Below are 20,057 nucleotides of genomic sequence, written 5' to 3'. Positions count from 1 at the left end.
CAGAAGCGGACTAGTACTATAATGCTACCTATATGTTTATGTTAGTGCTGAAATCCGATTTCTTACTTTACTAATGCTGAAAGCCCGAAAATGTAATGTTATTCTTTAATAGGGGAATCAGTCTAGAAAGAAATGTTGAAAGTGATGTGATATCTATCCAGGTTCGTTGTTATCCTAATACTATGGGTTATAGTACATTGCACGTATATAGAAGACGCCACTTACAAACTTGCTTGTTATCCGCGAATTTCTGCGGCCACAAAAGTCACTATTTTTCAAGAATGATGACATTTACACATGATAGATTGTCTGATTGTGCTGTTTTGAACCTTTCTTCTGTCATTCTGAAGTTATTCGCGATCATGAATAATAAACAATCGGCTTTTAGCAACGGCTGATGCACAACGGCTGGTAGAGCTCCATGCGGTACTGGATCGTGACGTCACAGCGCGCCGCTTACGTCAGAGGCCGTTTCACTCGCCTTGCGGAAAGGCACTATTAAATATATTTTTTAATGGTAGAAAACAAGGCAACATACCGCAATGTAATACGTTTACGTACTATTTCATTGGTGTACTTTTCAAAAAAAATATTTTTGAAAATGATGCATGTTCCCAATTGGAAAACATATGCTCACATAGAATCAATAATAAAGAAAACAATCTGGTATGTCTCAATTTAAAATCCAAGTCTAAAACATTGATGAAGTCCAACAACACATCCAAAATTGAAACCAAATAATGCATCAAAATGGCTGTGACTGGTATCAAACTATGTCGTCGCTCCTACAGCAACCAAATGTTCCCGAGTTTATCTGGGAGTTGACATTCCCCATCTGTATAGACGAGCCACTTGATTTATAAATTATGTCTCCTTGAATAGTAATTTGGGTAATTGTTTGTATCTGGCTTGAATGGGAACATTCATAACTTGAATAAGTATTCCTTTTCATCAGATGTAGTGATCTATTGTTTAATTTGCTTTGAAATGAATGTCCCTATGTTCCTTGTAAATTGTTATGCTCCTTATTGTTATTGCTATACTCCTGCGCCTTCTTAACAATCAATCTGGTGTTGGTGTCCGTGCCAAGTGCATTAACATCCTCTACCAAATCTTCATCATTTTCAAACACAATACGATAACTAGTCACTATTATTACAAACACATGGTCTACAGGTACATGCCCAACAGCTGAAATAGAGAAAATAACACATCAACACAACATGCCACAAAGAGATTCTGGTGGTAGATTTAGAAACTATGTAGTTTCTACTACAGAGTGATGCTGATTGAAGTTGCCATCTGTCAGATATGTGCAAACTATTACGACTTACATAGACAGCTACAACATGAAGCGTGATAGCCCTCCTGGCACTTTTCGCCAACCTACAGAGGAGCGCGATCACGATCCCTGCCACTCTAAGAGTTAAGCTAATGATATTGAATAGGTGGACCCTTCTCAACCCTCTGATAGTCTCCAACCAATCACGTGTGACTAGGAGACTTCCAAATTTTTTTTTGCTGGGGGAGGGAGAATTTTTGTTTTTTATCTTGCATGTTGTTTGCTCATTTTGGCTAGTCTTTCAGCATCTATTACTAAATTTCAGTAACTTCATACTCTTTGAAACATAACTAAGTACAAGGGAACAGCCAGTTTTATAATAATAACTATAACATATTTAAAATCTGAATTTATTTGCAAGCAGGGCATACACATTACAGAAACACCATTTAAAAAAAAAATTGGTTCATTACTACTTCTTGATGTAAAAAATTTTCAGAATCTCTCTGCAAGACTAACAGACTATTAATATGGAAATAAAAAGGCTTGGGAACAATCAGCATTGAAGGATATTCTTTGACTGGTATGGTGGAACAATTCTTCATCAAATGAAAAAGATGTCATAAAATTTCTATCACATAAGTCTACCCTAGGAGCAATGACGATTAGCTCCTCTCCTACTCTCTGAAGTATGTAAAATATACAAATGAATTTTTGGAAAGAAGTACTCTGCAAATTGATGGATAATTTCAGAAAAATAGACAATGTTATGATTTGTCTGTCATCTGAAAAGAATCACTTGTAACAACATTTAGTAGTAATTTGAATTAGCTGATTTATTTCCAAATAAATGAAAATTTACTTATTGAACAGCCAATTTTCAGGTAGAAAATACTCAGCAACATATAATTTTGATTAGCAAAGGATAGCAGCTGCCAAGGTATTTAAGTCATGAAGAATTTAATAGCAAAAGGGCAGCAAGTAGTAAATGAATAGGGTTCCTCCAAGTCCTTCATACAATATTCCACACAAAAGTCTATAAATCCTCTGTGATAGTGGGAATGGTAATGCCTCAGATCATGAGCAGCTATTGTTCCTAAGTATTTTCAAACTTTCTGTTACCAAACTAAACACATCATTAAATTCTGATTTTTGTAATAAATTATTCCCAGCCTTGTTAGTGATCTCAATTCTTGGTCACTTGATGATAATTCTTTCATAACCTTAGATGTACAGGGGTTTAACACTCACTGTATATTAAAACCAATGATGCAGAATACATCAATTGTACATAAGAACGGAGATGGTATAAGAATATAGGATCAGATGTGACCGTGCATAATCCTGACATTATCATGTGATGTGATTAATCTAACACTTCGTATATTTTCTCAGGAGTTTTAAAGTATGTGCGGATCCAAATTGAAAAAGGAATGTTTCTGTTCCCTACCAATCAAAACAAAATCCACCACACAAGAGACCTTTCTTAGGGTGCTCTAATATAGTTAAAAATACTGTAGCATTATAAAGGAGTCACCTGTTTTGCTCTATTTCATAAAATATAGAGACTAAAAAAAGTATCAAGTTGAATGCTCCCAGGAATGGATTCACCAGTTATAAACCTCAGAACATACACAAAATGGTAATTTCTGACAATGACATCATGCAACAAGTTTTCAAATTAGTCCTGATAATATCAAACAATTTACAACAGTGGAAGCATGAATGTAAAATATTCTCTTTAAGCCTGGATATCTGATAGTAAAACTTAATTTTTTTTAAATAATTGAGAGTAAAGGATGCACACATCTGAGGAGGCTGGGTCTGAATTACAATGGGACTTAAATTACCACCAATAAATGCCCAAGTAAGAAAGTCGACAAGATTGAAATGAAAGGAGAGCAGCGACTTACCATGTAACCACATGTGGATAGAATATACGTACAAGAAATGCACGGATCCACACAACATTCGGATGCAACCTTTGTGAGTGTAGGATATAATATAAATCAGTCACCATAGATATACATTTAGGGCTGATGCCCAGGTGGCAGATTCCCTAACAGTTGCTTACCTAGTCTATTCTTAAAGGATTTCAAAGAAGCTGAAAATTTATCAAACATCTCCCTTGGTTAATTATTTAAATCCCTAATTCATCTGCCTATAAATTAATTTCTTCCCCCAACTTGTCTTCTTGAATTCCAAATTTATCTTGATATTCCCACTTTTAAAACTCTGTTCCAGCTTATTCGTCTTCCAATGTCAATCCACGCCATCTCTCCACTGACAGCTTGGAACGTACCCCTATACCCCTTACGGCCGGTTCTACCACCTATAGGTAAATTAATATGTAACTTGTCCTCCGCATAAAGGTTATTTCTGTTCAAAACACTCCAGGGTAGCCCTGTCAGCCACTAGTCAAATAAGACCAACAGCTGAGCAAGTCTTGAGATCTGAACATTATTACTGTAGCTGTATTTTTTGTGACATACAACTTAAATTAGCTCAGGAAACATATCGTAACAGTCGGCATTATAGTGCTGGTTTTTAATCATAAATGCTCCCCTTGAGTTTCTGCAGTCACATCTCTCTCTTTCTCTTGCATCCGGTGTCAGGGACACCAATTGCATGTCAACATTTTGCAAGGAATTAGCTGTTGTATTTATCTGAATGCCTTTCCTCATACATTCTTTTCTTGATAATATATTTTATTCAAATGTTTAATCTTATATCTACTAGGACAATGCTTCATGTAAGTGCTACTATTAGAAAGTGATTTTATGACTGAACATCAGAATGAAATAAATTATCCATAAAGGAAGCATGTAAAATTAAACTAGGCCACAGAGCTAGTAGCAAATAGAGTACCATGCAGGCACTTATTTAATCCACAGAACCCTGCAGACAGAATGCTGGAAGACAATAAGTCCATAAGGAAAATGTATGTATACAGTATATGTATGTGGAAGCACATAAGACATAGAGTTAAAATCACTGACAGGGAACAAAAATAACCAAATTTAAATTAAATTTTTAAAAGAGCAGCCTAACTGAGACTTGAACCTGTGCACCTTCAATTCCAGAGCTAACACCTTGACCATTCTGAAACACTAGCTTACATGACAGCTTATAATGGTGAATGAAAATTTAAATGCTAAAATCTTGAGAATTTAAGCCCAAACAGGTACTGATTTTGAACCCACAGGGATAAACCTCACAAAATCTTGATATAAACTGGCATCCATAACACTACAGACTCCCCTTGCTAAGCTGATGCAAGTACTTCTTTTTAATTTATTATTTATAATTTGCTTTACGTCGCACCGAGGATGGCGACAATGAGATAGGAAAAACCTAGGAGTGGGGATGATGCAAGTACAGGAAAACAACATACAACTGAAGATAGCTGAAAGCTAGGAATTCCTGAAAATCAGTCAACTGTAGCTAACATCATACAATAGTGTCTAGCTCCAGATAACTTTCTAGCACTTAGGCAGATAGTTTACCTCCCGCATAGTTACAATCTAGTTTACCTACAAATAGAACTGGCCCTTAGTCAAGCAGCTTGTCACCTTACTCCCAAGTCCTCGGAGCCCAACCCAAAGTGGGTAACATTTTCATAAGACTACTCTTTCATCAGAAATCACCGAGAACAAATTGTGCTGCTTTCCTTTGCATCTTTTTTCAGTTCTTGAATAAAGTAATCCTGATGAGGGTGGTGGTGAACATCGCTGAAAAGTACTGTATTTTCTCACGTAATTAGCGCACTTTTTGACAAAAAATACAGGTGAAAAATAATGACATACTGGCAAAAAAGAAAACTGTCCAACACGAGAAGGGCCAGGCATCGAAGGAGGGACCCTGCTATATTTCCCCAAACCGTTCATATCCAATCTTGTACGAGTGACATGTACATCCAGCCTTTTTCTTCGATACGAACGCGGATCCCTTGCTGAAATTTTACTTTAGGCATTACTTTTAGTTTTAGAACAACATAAGGTCCAAACTTTCTGCCATCATCTGTTACAGTAAGCAATGCAGCACCGCTTCCGATAGCGTGTACGATAACACTCGAAGTCCCTTTCTTATCGATTGTTCGACTTTGTGGCATATGGAAACTGATTGGCATCTGACCTGTGGCTCCTATTTGGGAGAGCAAACATTCCTTCATTTTACGTATCTCAATCACAAAACAACGAAAATCAATTACTTTTTGGTTAAAATCATTGACCATTTTGTGGCATAATGTTGTTCTCCATCGAAGAGAAAGTCCATTCCTCTTCATAAAATTAATTATCCAGCTTCGGCTAACCTTCAAATCCGAGACACTGATTCCATGCGCAGCAGCTATTTCTCATACTTTAAAATACAGCATTTCATGAGAAACGCTGCGTAATGAAATTATATATATTTAAGCACATCCTCCTCCACTTTTGGAAACTTTCCGCTTTTTGATTCGCGAAGTGCTTAGCGAGACTTGTTGGTTGCTCTAAGTGCACTTCTCTGTTACTGCGATAGTGCACGTTGCATTCGGACACTGAATACTTGTGGCCCGCTGGCCTATTCTCGTATGTTTTGGCGTAACTGATCACCGCGAGTTTATATGATGCAGAATTGCTCAAATACTTGCTCACTGTGGACTAACAATTTTGAGGTAACAGAAAACGCATGTCCCGTACCCGAAACACTTGTAAAATAGTTTGTACCAGACTGGAATAGAGCATCATTAGTCACTTCTGCGCTGATTCTCTCAATGAGCTAGTGCAGTGGGCGGCTGATAACAGCACATTGCCCAGTATTTGGCATGCCCGGTTTTGCAATGGGAAGGCTGCTACCTGAGTAGTTGACATCTTTCATTCGAAACGCATCTGGAGCTGCATGATGGATGTTTGAAGAAATGGGTGCGTCAAATACATGAACATTTCTTTTTCTTCACTTTGGACCCGAAAATATTGAGATGCGTAAATTATGGAAGAGTGTTAATTATGCGAGAAAATATGATTGACACTGCAGTGAGGTAAAGGGAGGAGGAAGAGACAAGTGAGACAAGAGAACAATGATATGGATCAGTTACGGTAACTAATGTTAAGGCTGGGCGTTTTCCTAGACCTGAGCACAAGTTGATGCCCAGCTTCGAAATTTCTAAGAGGAACATGAAAAGATGAGGGTTAAGTGTTGAAGGGCTTGAGCCATGAAAATCATCAACAAAGGTCACCACCATTCATATTCTTTGACCCCAGTGAATAAGCTGATGCTGATAAGTCACATACTAGCAAAAATGAGATATCTACCCCAATTTATTCTCCTACACATTCTCCACATTCATGCATAAACAGGTAAGTACTGACCCTTCTCTTTGTCACATACAGAGAATGTGTATATGCACATATTTATAATTTGGTATACTGAATTAAGTGTTTAAACCAGATAAGTTAACATATCAATTTTATGACTTATCAGCTTATTCACCAGGGGGCAGAAAATATCCTCCACTGAAGGAAGTCACAGCTGAAAATTGTTGATCCATATGCTTCTTTTACGTGTACTCCATCCATATCTGTGCTTACATGGCAAGTTGCTGCTCTATCCATTTCCTTTACATATAAGGTACAACCTATAGGTAATTTAGGAAGATTTATTTTCGAATTCTGAAAAGACCTCAGGAACAAAATATTACTGAACTGCAACCTAAATTCAATTTTGTCATGTAAGGGAAATATTAACAATGGTAATCAGGCTAAGATAATTTTCGCCTCTTAGCCAACTGATCATTATCATCAGACAATAGTTCACCATCTTCTTTAAAAGTACTCACGGGAACACACTGTGAATGACTTGGCTCACTCATTTCCTCAGCAATATCCAATTTGGCATCAACAGGTTCTTTTACACTCACTTTTAGATCTGGTTGTTCAGAAGAAGGGACTAAATACTTCTTAGCACTACTAGTATTCCTTCCATCACCGCTACAAGTTGTCGGACCTTTTACCATATGAGAAGTCTGAGAAGGTGACGATGATACTGTTATTTTTTCGCCATTATCCAACTTGGTCATAACAGGCTCGTCTTTCACACATGATTCTTGATTTGGCTGTTGAGTTGGAGACACTAAAAGTTTATTGACACTACTACTCGAAGTCGTCTTTGCAGTTTCAGAAATTTGAGGTGGAAGTGATACTGAATGACTCTCCACTGAAGGTGATACTGGGTACAAAGTATCAGAAGGGACACTAGCCAAACATACTTCAGAACTACTGTTAATGCTTGAAGGTACTGACTGAACTTTTGATTTTGTGTGTGTCGTATTAGATATTTCTATATGAGCTTTGGAAGTAGTTTGTTTCTGCTGAGTTTGCTTCAAAGGGAGTTTGTCTTGCCCTGACACTTTACCTTTCATTACATGTCCCCCAGCCACACTAGAAATACACTTAGGGGGAGTAGTGTCTTGAATAGTCTCTGGGTCAGAAGTATGCTGGACCATTGCTTTGGAAGAGGACACATCCTTTGCAGAAATTTTACAAATACCAGATTCACTTGACTTATTACTTGTTGCTGGAGTGGAAATATTGCCTTTACCACTCAAAGATGATGATTTTCTAGACTTGACTGGAGAGGAAGCATAGCATTTCTTACCAGCAGCAGAAGATTTACTGCCTGGGCTCACAGCAGAAATGCTACATTTACTGCGAGCAACAGAGGAGCTATCCACTATGATAGTAGGAATGAATGAAGAAGCACAACCAAGTCTCTCTGTTGCAGTACCTGACAAAATTGAATTGTTCAACTTCTCACGCAACTCAAGACACTTATAACGCAGGGTAATGTTACTCTTCTCGACAGCTATCCTTTCACGTTCTTCAGATATCTTTTCCATCTCCAAAAGCAGCTTTTTCACCTGTAGACGCAGGAGAACAGCCTCCAATTCCCTGAAACAGGATAACTCTTGTTATGCTTTGTATCTGTATACTGAAAAAATACAAAAATAAAATAAAAACAGGATTTGTTTTTAGCAACTAATTCAAAACATACCTCCATACACATCCAAGTAAAACAGTACTAGTAATCATTGTCATACTGACAGACATTAAGTCCAAAACTAACTTTATTGATAGACTGATAGTGAAGAGAGTTCAGTGTTATTTTTATGATCTCACAATGATGTCGAGAGTTCGGCCTAACAAGTAGTATCCACCCTGTCAAAGTGCATACTTGTAACAAGCAGAATTCATCAAGTCCTCAAATAAATAGAGAATATGGAGTTTTTATTCCAATGGGACAGTCTTTAGTTTTACTTAGTGAGTTCTGCTTGTTTAAAAAGTATATCTCCATGATCACCAGAAAGGATTCTACTCCACACAATCAGTTTTGGAGTCTGACTTTTGCCAAACTGATAATGTAATCCAATAACCTAGTCTGGCCATGATTATGCACTGTTACATATTATAAGAGAGCCTCCGTGGCTCCGGCAGCCAAGCGCACCAGCCTCTCACCGCTGGGTTCCATGGTTCAAATCCCATCCCGGTCACTCTATGCGAGATTTATGCTAGAAAAAGCAGAGTCAGGACAGGATTTTATCTTGGTACTCTGGTTTTCCCTGTCATCTTTCATTGCAGCAACACACTCCAATATTTCATTTCATCTGTCAGTCATTAATCATTGCCCCAGAGGAGTGTGGTAGGCTTTGGTAGACAACAAAGCTTTTATCGTTGCTACTAGATGGGAGCTTCATTCATTCCATTTCTGACCCAGTTGAAACTGGAAACAGGATGCATATTTTCATTACATATTATAACAATAATATATGGAGTAAAGATTGGAAAAAAAGAAAATACAATTTTTAGGACTGAAAGAACTTCTTCTTCTTTTTTTTTTTGCTATTGGCTTCACCGACACATATGTCTTATGGTGACGATGGGATAGGAAAGGCCTCGGAATGGGAAGGAAGCGGCCATGGCCTTAATTAAGGTACAGCCCCAGCATTTGCCTGGTGTGAAAATGGGAAACCACAGAAAACCATCTTCACCCATTATATTTAAACTATGAATTATAGGCACACCATTCAAAATGCCCACTATTTCTTCAAACGCAGGACTTTAATTTTTCTGGCCATGTATCAATTCTGTAACAAACAACAGCTATGGGAAAACTGGCCACAGCAGTCGCCAAGGCCTCTTTTTTAAAAATTGGCTTTATGTCACACCGACACAGATAGGTCTTATGGCGACGATGGGCCAAGAAAGGCCTAGGAGTGGGAAAGAAGCGGCAGTGGCCTTACTAAGGTACATTTGCCTGGTGTGAAAATGGGAAACCATGCAAAACTATCTTCAGGGCTGCCAACAGTGGGGCTCAAACCCACTATCTCCCAGAAGCAAGCTCACAGCTACGCGCCCTTAACCGCATGGCCAACTCGCCTGGTAGAAGGCTTCCTTTAAGCTGTCAATAATACTGACCACAATTTGAAATCTGAAGGATAGAGATCTGAACTGCCAGGTGGCCAATCAGCAACAGAAATGAAGCCAGGAACATCATCTATACTTTTATTCTCCATGAAGAAATTTACAGATTTCAAAACTTCAATCCGTTCCAGAAACACGACAAACTAATAACATCTGACAGTCTTCATAATTAAAGCTATGAACATTTTAAACATAGATTTGTTGAATGCATTTTATCTCAAGTTTTTTATGTATTACTGTTTTTAATACGATTTTAATCTTTGTGTTATTTTAAGCTGAAGATGACCTCTAGGCTAAGTCGAAACATGTCCTATGTAGCTTTTTAGACAGACCATTTATTAAATATCAAACCTGTATTGAATAGGTGGACTTTATACAATTAAACTCTTTTAGAATTTTATCTTAGATATTTAAAGTCAATACGGAATCAGAATAAAATTCATTATTTGTAACAAGATGACAGTTACAGTTTCATCAGGTTCTTTTCTTTCTTTCTCCTAGATGTTTTGAAGCTCTTAATAACAAAGAACAAAGGGATTGATACAAACTGTTATGGGATACAAATTATTACAAGATGCAGTGTTACAGGGGTTATAGAAAAGAAAAAAATATGGAAAAGATCTTTCAGAAACAAGAAGGATCAAAAGAGAGAGAATTTATGGTGTTATAAACCTGAAACTGCTAAGGAGTACATAAACATAATGAAACTGAGTAGAAAAATCCAGAGTCCTTTTTCCTGTAATGTATGTCAGACAATTTAATAAAAGATTTGTCTTCAGTTCTTGAACCATTGTTCCCAATGGGTACCTACTGCAAAAGGGTAGGCTACAAATCTGCAATATGTTCAACTTCATTATAAGAATAGCATTGTATCTGTATATCTGACATATTTTTCCAACTTCCAGATATGTGTGTTCATAAATAAAAAGTTAATTCTCTCTCTTACCATGATTTAAAATTAGTTAATGTAAATAAGCCAGGTGAAAAGAGAAAAAAAGAACTGATGTCCTATTCCTGGTAGGAATCTATAACTTGAAAATGTAGAATGGTATGGAAGAGTCTTATGTGTGAGTTATGAACCAGAACATTCTGCAAATAATCCAACTGTAACAATGTACGAGTGAAAGGAAAAGTTAAAACTGAATAATAACCATGTCCATTAATTCAAAGAATCATGCAAATCTATTTTCCATTCACAGTGCATTTATATTCAGCTGATAAAATTACTCAAAGCGGGTATATCTATATAGTATTTTAGTATTCCATGCAATAACAACATATGTTAACACATTGTGGACCAGGGGTTCCTCTCACTACACAACCTCTGTGGCTTGCCATTTTCTTGCACTTTATGAATTACTTTTTGATTGCTTTTGCTTCAAATTTCAACTTTCATTTGGTGTTTTATATTTACCAATAATTATTAACTGAAGCTAATACCTTACCACACCAAGTGATGTAGCTTACCAAAATGCAAAACAATAAACATTTTCTTAGTGAATACTATTCTAAGCTTTTATCATTCAAAGATTGATCATTACTGCCTACTGGCCAGAGGTACATATTGCAAAGGCAAGTGCACTTGCTAGACCGTAGGTCTGTAATGTCTTTCAGGTTGATGGCAGGGGAACTCCTGAAGCCTGTCATAACTGGACAGCAAAATAAACTGTGGTTAATATGAGTGAATTTTGATAGGGGTGGAATTACGGCTGCTTTGTTGCCTATAAAAAGAAAAAAAAAACATCACCGATACATTAACCCATTCACCATTGGCTATTTAAATCTCCTGCTGGTGCTAGCACATTGCCCAACAGGCCTTGTGATTTCACTATGTGCATTTAAATGGAAAACAATTCAAATCTTTGGTCATTTTTATGATAATTTTATGAAACTAAAACTACAGTGATATTGGAAACTTGGACTGTTACAGATTTATTACATCAATATTTGAGGCATTATTTTTATGGTTTCATATCAGAAGTTCTCTTTTCTTTTTTAGGTTAGTTGCAAGAATATGCCAATAGTAGTTAAAAATTTGGGTTCGGACTGTACAATCTACATGGCCAAACATTTCTGCTTGACTTGTGAAATAAACCCATATAAAGTTTAATGTCAGCAATATCATTTCCTCTCAATTAGATATGTGAGCTAGCTCCCGCTATGAATTACGAACGCAGGCAGATGCTGTAATTCGAGCACTTTGCGACGTTTAGCAAGGGTTAGTGACAGAAATTACAACGGACTTTACTGAAGGTGTACTAGACAATGACAGCGGTATTGATTTCAGCTTTGGTGATAGCAATTTAGAAAACAATATTTAAGAAGCTGTTAGTTCAAGTGGCGAAAGTGAAAGAGATGAATATGTTCCTGTATGGTCAAGGGAGGAGTCAGATATGTGAAGCGCAGACATCAACGGGCCAAATATAAAACCCCATTATTACACTGATGGAATAGCGGCTGTTCAAACAAACACACAGGACTAACTATTGATAACACGCCTATCAAAATTTAAAAACATTTCTTTGATGATGAAGTTATCAATTTGATAGTTACAGAAACAAATTTATATAAGGAAAAAGTGAGAGAAAATCTAATCTCAAAGGAAAAAATTAACTCCAGAAAGTGGGATTCATAAATGGGTAGAAGTTCTTGTTGATGACATTGATAGCCTTTATCACTAATTATATTGATGGGTACTGTCAAGAAACCATTAAATGGAAATGTACTGACCAATTGACGAAATGCTTTCAACACCTTTCTTTGGGAATTGTAAGTCACAATACAGGTTCTCTTCAATACTTCAATTTCTCCACTTTATCAGTGTCGACACACCAAATGACAACAAACTGCATAAGATCCGACCTGTATTCACACAACTCACAAATTTAGAGACAGTTGTCAGCCTGGTAAAAAAAAAAAAAGAAGTCACCGTACATGAAAATCTATTGTTGTTAAAGGGGTGACTGGGGTGGAAGCAGTCCATTAGGATGAAAAGGGCCAGATCTGGAATCAAAAGTTTTGATTTATGCGAGACTTCTCTACGACAGCAGTATTTGCATAGGGAAAGGTACAGGCAACACCAGAGATCAGGACTTAGGACTTTCAGGTTCAACTGCAATGCATCTAATGATATTTGCTTTACGTCGCACCGACATAGATAGGTCTTATGGAGATGATGGGATAGGAAAGTCTTAAAATGGGAAGGAAGTGGCCGTGGCCTTCACTAAGGTACAACCCCAGCATTATGCATCTAATGGACGCACTACTAAACCATGACAGAACAGTATATCTGGGCAATTCGTGGAGCTCTCCAAAACTGTTTATAGCTCTCGAAAATAAAGGAACAAATGCAGTTGGAACTGTCTGAACTAACAGAGTTGGGCTACTGAAAATTGGTAACACCAAAAAACTACGGAGGGAAGAAGTGGAAGTCAGGCAACTACCCACTCATGTATGTGTTATGCAGCGATAGAAGACTAGTGTCCATTTTATCAAATTGTCACTCTAGTGTGGGAATAGTTCATACATGGAAGGCTGATCCTATCACAAAATTAGCAATTTTCAAACCTGATTTAGTGGGTGATTATAATTAGAATATGGGGTGTGTAGACTTAGTAGATCAAGTAACAAATGCATATCCATCTATGAGGAAAACTGTGAATTGGTATAAGAAATTGCTCCTTGCCATTTACAACCTATTTTCAACAGCCTGGTCATTTGGAGCACCCAAAATGTGGGGAAGAGATTGACATTTCCTGATTTCCGTCCCGCGGTAGTGCGCGGTCTGACACAACAGCTCCATTGTGCCATGTCCCATCCATTCAGGGGTAAAATATCAACAAAGCCCTTGTTCTTCACGCTAAACCGTGTATTAATGATTGTGGTGTTTTAGGACTGTGCATTCTATTTACTGACTGATAACTGTGTTTATGTGTGATATACGTTTGATGTAAATTAAGATTCCATCCATAGACAAGAAAAAATATCCTAGCCGGCGAAGTGTGTTGTGTCAGAAAATGTGTTAGAAAAGACTTAAGAACAATGTGCGTTGCCTTGTGGAAATGTGCCCTTGTGCTTTAAACACTGTTTCGGGGCATACCGTACCAAACAAGTAAAGGTAAGATAAAAATACATTTTATTAGTATTTCAAGGAAAGTTTTTTTTCCCAAAACATTCAGTAAATTACAATGCACGTTTCATCAAAATAATTTGTAATAAATCTACGTCCATAATGTACAGAGGGCATTTTCTGCTCAATGACAATTTATCGTCCATGATGGTGAACAGGTTAACTTAAATGTTATAAAGCAGTGAACATGAGATTACTCTCTTTCCATCAGCAATGTGTTTAGAAAATTTGGTCCTTCTATTCATGAAAGTACAACCATTAGTAAGGCTTATCTGACTGTTAACAACAATATTTATGTAATATACAACCTTACATTTGCATTTATCGGTTAGTTATTGAAATTTAAAACTTTGGTTTTTCAGTTTCTCAAAATAACTTAAATCTTACTGTAATCACATCAAGGTCCTCAATTGTCATAAAATGCAATCAAAGATTAGCATAATAGTATGATGCAAATCATCCAATTTCCTTCGTCTATATATGTCTCAATTATAAACATACCATAAAATTTACGTAAAAGCCTAAATTTTAAACCTAAAAAGTCTCTCTCGATAATCATGAATATAAATAACATGTACAACTAAATCACTGGGCGTAATTTCACAAAATTATGCACAAACATTCTCGGAGGGATCTGTCACATGACTATGTATTATTTCAAAATATAGATCTGAATATAAATTACTTCCAAAATATTGTGTAGTAGCTTAATCCGAGACCAGGTAACATGAGCACATGACTTTGAACATGTGTTTCTAAATGGGATTGGATGTTACTTAATTTGGAATTTCTTGTTTATTTATTATTATTTAAAACCATGTATTCATGATTGTGGTGTTTCAGGACTGTTATTTAATGACCAATGACCGAGTTTATGTGTGATATATGTTGATGTAAATTAAGATACAGTGTTACTTGTTTTGAAAACCTCAGCGAAAAATACGCAGGAAATGTTTTACACTTAGTAATGCATAAGAACATTACTTCAGAAATTGTTTCATCAGTTACTTAATATCTGAAACATTTATGTGCCTAGTTGAGCTAAGTATTATTTTAGTAATTCACCACAAAATTGACTGCATATCAAACGCTGTTGAAATTATCAGTTATAACCTTTATATATATAAAAATGTCAACAGTTAAACATATTAAACCTCTGCATGCTGTCACAAATATGTATTTCATACACATGTAATTCCTACATATATCATCATCATCATCATCATCATCATCATCTCTTCGCTCCAGCAAGCCAGGTGCAGCTGTGTACGAGCCTCCTACAGTTTGTCCTGTCCATCCACAGATGTTGTTCATACATGCGACGCAAGTTTACATCTCTAATTTCAAGGTCCTTGAAAATGTGCTTCCCCAAAACATCATGAGGACTTCTGTATGGATGACAATATCATTGCAATCTCATCCCTTCTAGGGTCTAAAGCAAGCTTCTTTCTAATCCAAGCTGCTGCCGGGATATCCACATTACTTATTTCATCGATTTTTGGTTATTTTTGTAGAAAAGAATGGAAGAACTTCATTTCTGTTGCACAAAGATGACTCTTTGTCGATCCAGTAAGTGCTGTTGCTTGGAAACCATACATCAATACAGGTATCAGATACATTTTGAACAAGCTGATCTTGGAAACTAATGGAAATGTTTCACCCCAAAGTATTTGATGTACAGCATGATAGAATGTGGAAGCTTTCTATATTCTGTTGCTAATCTTCTGATGTATGGTACCGTCTAAAGACAATTTATATGTTAACACGTTCAACTTAATCATGAATCTCACTAGCACTTCACACCTGCAGTCAGTTAACTGGACACTTGGACATTTTCTGGGTATGTTTTGCAGTCGTACAAGCTTGTATGACTTTCCTTACTTCTTTTATTCAGAAACAGAATCTGCATCTTATGTAGTGGAAAATTAATGTTGAAACCAAGTCCTGAGCATGGTCATTACAGCAATCTAGTCCATGAGGAACAGTAACTAAAGATAAACTATCCAGGCATTCTTGAAATATTTCTCCCCTAAATGCGCCTAGCACACCAAGATTTCTCCCAACTTCCTCTAAATGAGGAAACATCAATAACAGTTAATTTGATGGGTAAATAAGATAGTTGGATGAGTTACTATATTGTTGTAGACTTGTTAGGGCTGAAAATGGACTGCCTTTTGCCTCTTCGGTACTGTTTTACAGAGAATCAATATATAATGTACAATCTTTCACTTTGCTTGTACGTTTCGATTTAAAGCAAACCTGCATTTAACACAAGAAATTTCAAGTCCTGAAAATTATTCCACAAGAGCAATGCAACTTTACATTTGATTTAACGTAATTCACAATAAGGCAAAATCCGCATTTAGCATTAACGATATGTTCAAATTCTCAAAAATTTATTTCTATTCGTTTTGGTTATGGGACATTAACCCTGGAGTGGTCGCGATGGGTCTACGAGACCCGGGCGGACATACTTATTGGTGTTCCTCTTGTTGGAATGCACCGAGCGCTTTCCCCTCCCTGGTAGCTTCTTGGCTCCCGACCTTCAACCGAACACAGTAGCCCGCTCTCGGGTGCCTTGGAAACTTTGGGCGTACAGGCCGTTCAGGGTCTCGCAGACCCGGTGCGACTGTTAACGTTCGTCTTTGTTGTCAAACTTCGCATTGTTAGTTTAGTATATTTTTCTTCTGTGTAACAATAGATGAAGCTAATTCTGCCTGGATTCGTTCCATATTGGAGAAATCTGAAAATGAAGAAGCTCTTGGTCATTTCTGCCCAACAAACAAAGACAGGAGGACATCTTTCATCTGCCCCAAGTGCCAAAATTTCACTTGCGGAGAACGTGGACAACTTGTCTGGTCTGCAGAATGTGCATAGAAATTGATTAAAGTGATGTTTCCCTGTATTTGGATGTGTTTCTAAAACTAATTTGATTTTTATTTAAGAATTATGACACACAATTCACACATTACCTAAAAAAAGTCCATATTTTTGTACCAATAGTTCAAGTGTGAAATTCTCAATAATATGTTTTATTAAGACTGTGTAGAAAATATATGAAAGTGTTGCTTTGTGCATGCAGATGCAGGAACAAGTGAAAAAAAAAAAAAAAATAGAAGAAGTAAAATACATTTTACTGTTACCATGTTTTACCTTTTACAAGTTAACAGAAAACAATCAGTTTTTCAGTGTAATTATAAAAATACTTCTTTTTGGTTAAGAAACGGGATAGTTAAATCTTACAGTCATGTAAACTGCATTAAAATAAATGAAATAAAGTCCTATACTGTATTTGGATATAAAGTATAAAAATCTAATAGTAAAACACTGAGAAAAAATTGGGTCTGAGAGACCCGGTGTGACTATTAATATTGACAAAACCCATGCGACCACTCCAGGGTTAAGAAGCTATGAAACAGACGTAATAAGCTTGCTAAGTATGATTCAAGGCAGAAGAGGAATTTAGAGCGCGGGCACGTAGGGCTAAAGTGAGATGTCGGACTCAGGTGCACATCCGACAGCGGACGCTGTAGTACAGTAGAAGAGAACTCCCGTTTTAATGAAAATGTTATCATGCCCTTCGAAAATTCCTATATTAATCTGTGTAATATTCTTCGATTACAATGAGAACCCATTTAGTGATTCATCAGTTATTACGGGCAAATTCGGGCGTGTTGGTTTTTATCCGTTATCAATATTTATACACACTACTCCAGCGTTTATAATGAATGCAACTGATCATCTTCCATATCGCCATACAGGAGTGAGTCAATCTTGAGCGCGCCAGAGCTCTCCTCACAATGCCTCACAACTCTGACTGGTGTAAACAAACACAGACGGAACATGTTTTTGCGATAAGTGCAACGACAGCAGTTGTCAACTCCTTAGAAATAAAGGCCGAAGTAAACAATTGCTTAATTTTAATATTATGTACTGAAATAAAATAAGAATGTGATATTTCTTCTCAAGATACCCCGGTGTGCATAACTAATTTCAGAGTTTAGATTATGTACTTTCGAGTCTTGTTAAATTTCAGAAACGCTGTTTCCATTTAAATTTATAGTGAAAAGGTTATCATTATTCTACAGGGAGCTTGAAATATGTTTTCACAATACGTAAACCTAGGTAAGGTGACGCCATTTGAAGTATGAAAATTTTTGCCACAAGCCTCTGGAGTGACGCCGTACAAGTTTTTAAGAACGAAACTGAATATCAGTGTTCAGACTATTGGAATTAAAAAATACGTGCTAATGAGTAACATCCGCGAAAATGTTTAAACAAACCAATTGCCATTTCATACCGATTTTAATGTGTTTTTGTGCGAGTTAGATATCGTTCCCGACTTTTATGGAACTTAATTTATAACGTTATAAGAACAACCTTAAACTGAAGCGGTTTTGCATTCACCAACAAAAATCTGTCAAAAGGAAGGGTTAACCAAGGGCTCACCATTATCAGGAATAATAGTGAACATATTCCTTAATAACATTCAAAACAATTTCTTAACCAACAAAGAGACTTAGAGGGAGACAAAGTTTTAAGAGGCGTGCAACTACACTGACTGCCAAATTTAATGGATCACTGAATTTTCTAAGGAAAAAATTTAACACAAGGGTAATCTTTAGCACTCACCGAACAAAGCTGTAACTACAGTACAGTGTGTAGGGTAGATATCTCCCTGTTTTATTGCGGTCACTATGTAAATAATGTATGAAAGTACAATTTATGTTAACACAGGCAAAGATCTCTGGAAAAGGTGTGCTTTCTACTGAAACCTTGATTTAAGGTAAACCCCATTTAAGGTTAAAAATATCTGGTCCCTGTAAAAACGTTAAATAGGGATTCTACTGTATATCCACAGAAGTGATTAATTACATTAATTTTTTGAACTGGTGAAAGAAGCTACTGGTTCATCTTCTCAACCGGATAATGGTGGCTGATCAAAGGTAAGCTTGCTGCAAATTTCTTCCTGAGCTGTACTTATGATTTTGGCATTCTCTTTGACAACAGCTATTGCCATGGCTCTAATCTGACTGAAAAATGATGTTAAAGCTACTTCAACTTGAGACTGGCAATTACTTCCTTTAGGTAGGGCATTTCTTAGTGGGACATACACTAATTGTTGTAACAAGCGTAGATTAAAAAAATCCACTATAGAAGGGTGATCATGACAGCTTATGGATCATAAGATACCAGTGCCTTTCCAAGGGGTCTTGGTTTAATTTGCTTGTAAGCACATAAGAAAAACCACAGCTCCAAAAATACTGTGCAAGTTCTATTTGTTCTTTTAAGTGTCACACACAAGGATAAAAAAAATCCAAAGAAAAGCAGCCTGATTTGTCCTGGGTGATTCTGACAAAAGAGCAGCGTTACAAAAATGTTGCAAAATTTGGGCTGGGAAGACTTGGGGGAAAGAAGACTAGCTGTTCGACTAAGTGGTATGTGATATAGATGTTGATTCCCATAGGGAACCTGAAATATGAGAATGACATTAGTAGACGAATAAGTTTGAGTGGTGTTTTTAAAAGTAGGAATAATCACAATATGGAGATAAAGTTGGAATTGAAGAGGACAAATTGGGGCAAATATTTGTTTATAGGAAGGGGAGTTAGATATTGGAATAACTTACCAAGGGAGATGTTCAATAAATTTCTAATTTCTTTGAAATAATTTAAGGGCTAGGAAAACAACAGATAGGGAATCTGCCAACTGGGTGGCTGCCCTAAATGCAGATCAGTAGTGACTGATTGATTCAAGAGTACTCTCAGAGATGAATGTATTGTTTGGTACTTTTAAAATCTCACTCATTTCACACAAACGATAAGATATCTGGCAATCAGGAAATAATGCTTTGTTAGGAGTTTTGGCATTCAGTGCATCAAAAAACATCATTCAGGCCCCTTGTTTAAATCTCTGAGACTTCACGTCCTTCAAAACTGTTGATGTGACCGTTTCTAAAAAAAAAGTATCGCATTTGCCATAGCCCTGCTGAATAAGTGGAGCACCAAACGAGCATTCATTTTCCAAAAACTGTTAGGATGCAATGATGTTATTTTTGGACATACTCACAAGCCTGCAACATTGTGGAGGGTATGATTTTCATAAACTAGCCTGTAGTAGTTGAAGCTGACTCTGTGTATATAATTTTCTTTGGCAATGCATTTTGGGATATGAACTGCATTTGAAAATG

General features: G+C 36.7%; 1 protein-coding gene across 7 annotated transcripts in view; it reads right to left on the bottom strand.

The window, feature by feature from the left end:
• Positions 1-1,676: 1,676 nt before the first annotated feature.
• The window catches only part of LOC136885915 (uncharacterized), a 446,154-nt gene continuing 427,773 nt past the window's right edge, over positions 1,677-20,057 (bottom strand). For all 7 annotated transcript variants that reach the window (XM_067158634.2, XM_067158618.2, XM_067158642.2 and 4 more), the window contains one exon: positions 1,677-8,208. In XM_067158634.2, the coding sequence (XP_067014735.2) occupies positions 7,020-8,208 (1,189 nt within the window). In that variant the 3' untranslated portion in view covers positions 1,677-7,019. The remainder of the gene's footprint in view (positions 8,209-20,057) is intronic.

Source organism: Anabrus simplex, chromosome 1 (genome assembly GCF_040414725.1).
Source record: "Anabrus simplex isolate iqAnaSimp1 chromosome 1, ASM4041472v1, whole genome shotgun sequence".
Classification (NCBI taxonomy): domain Eukaryota; kingdom Metazoa; phylum Arthropoda; class Insecta; order Orthoptera; family Tettigoniidae; genus Anabrus; species Anabrus simplex.
The sequence above is the reverse complement of the archived record's forward strand: the minus strand, read 5'-3'. Positions and strand labels throughout refer to the sequence as shown.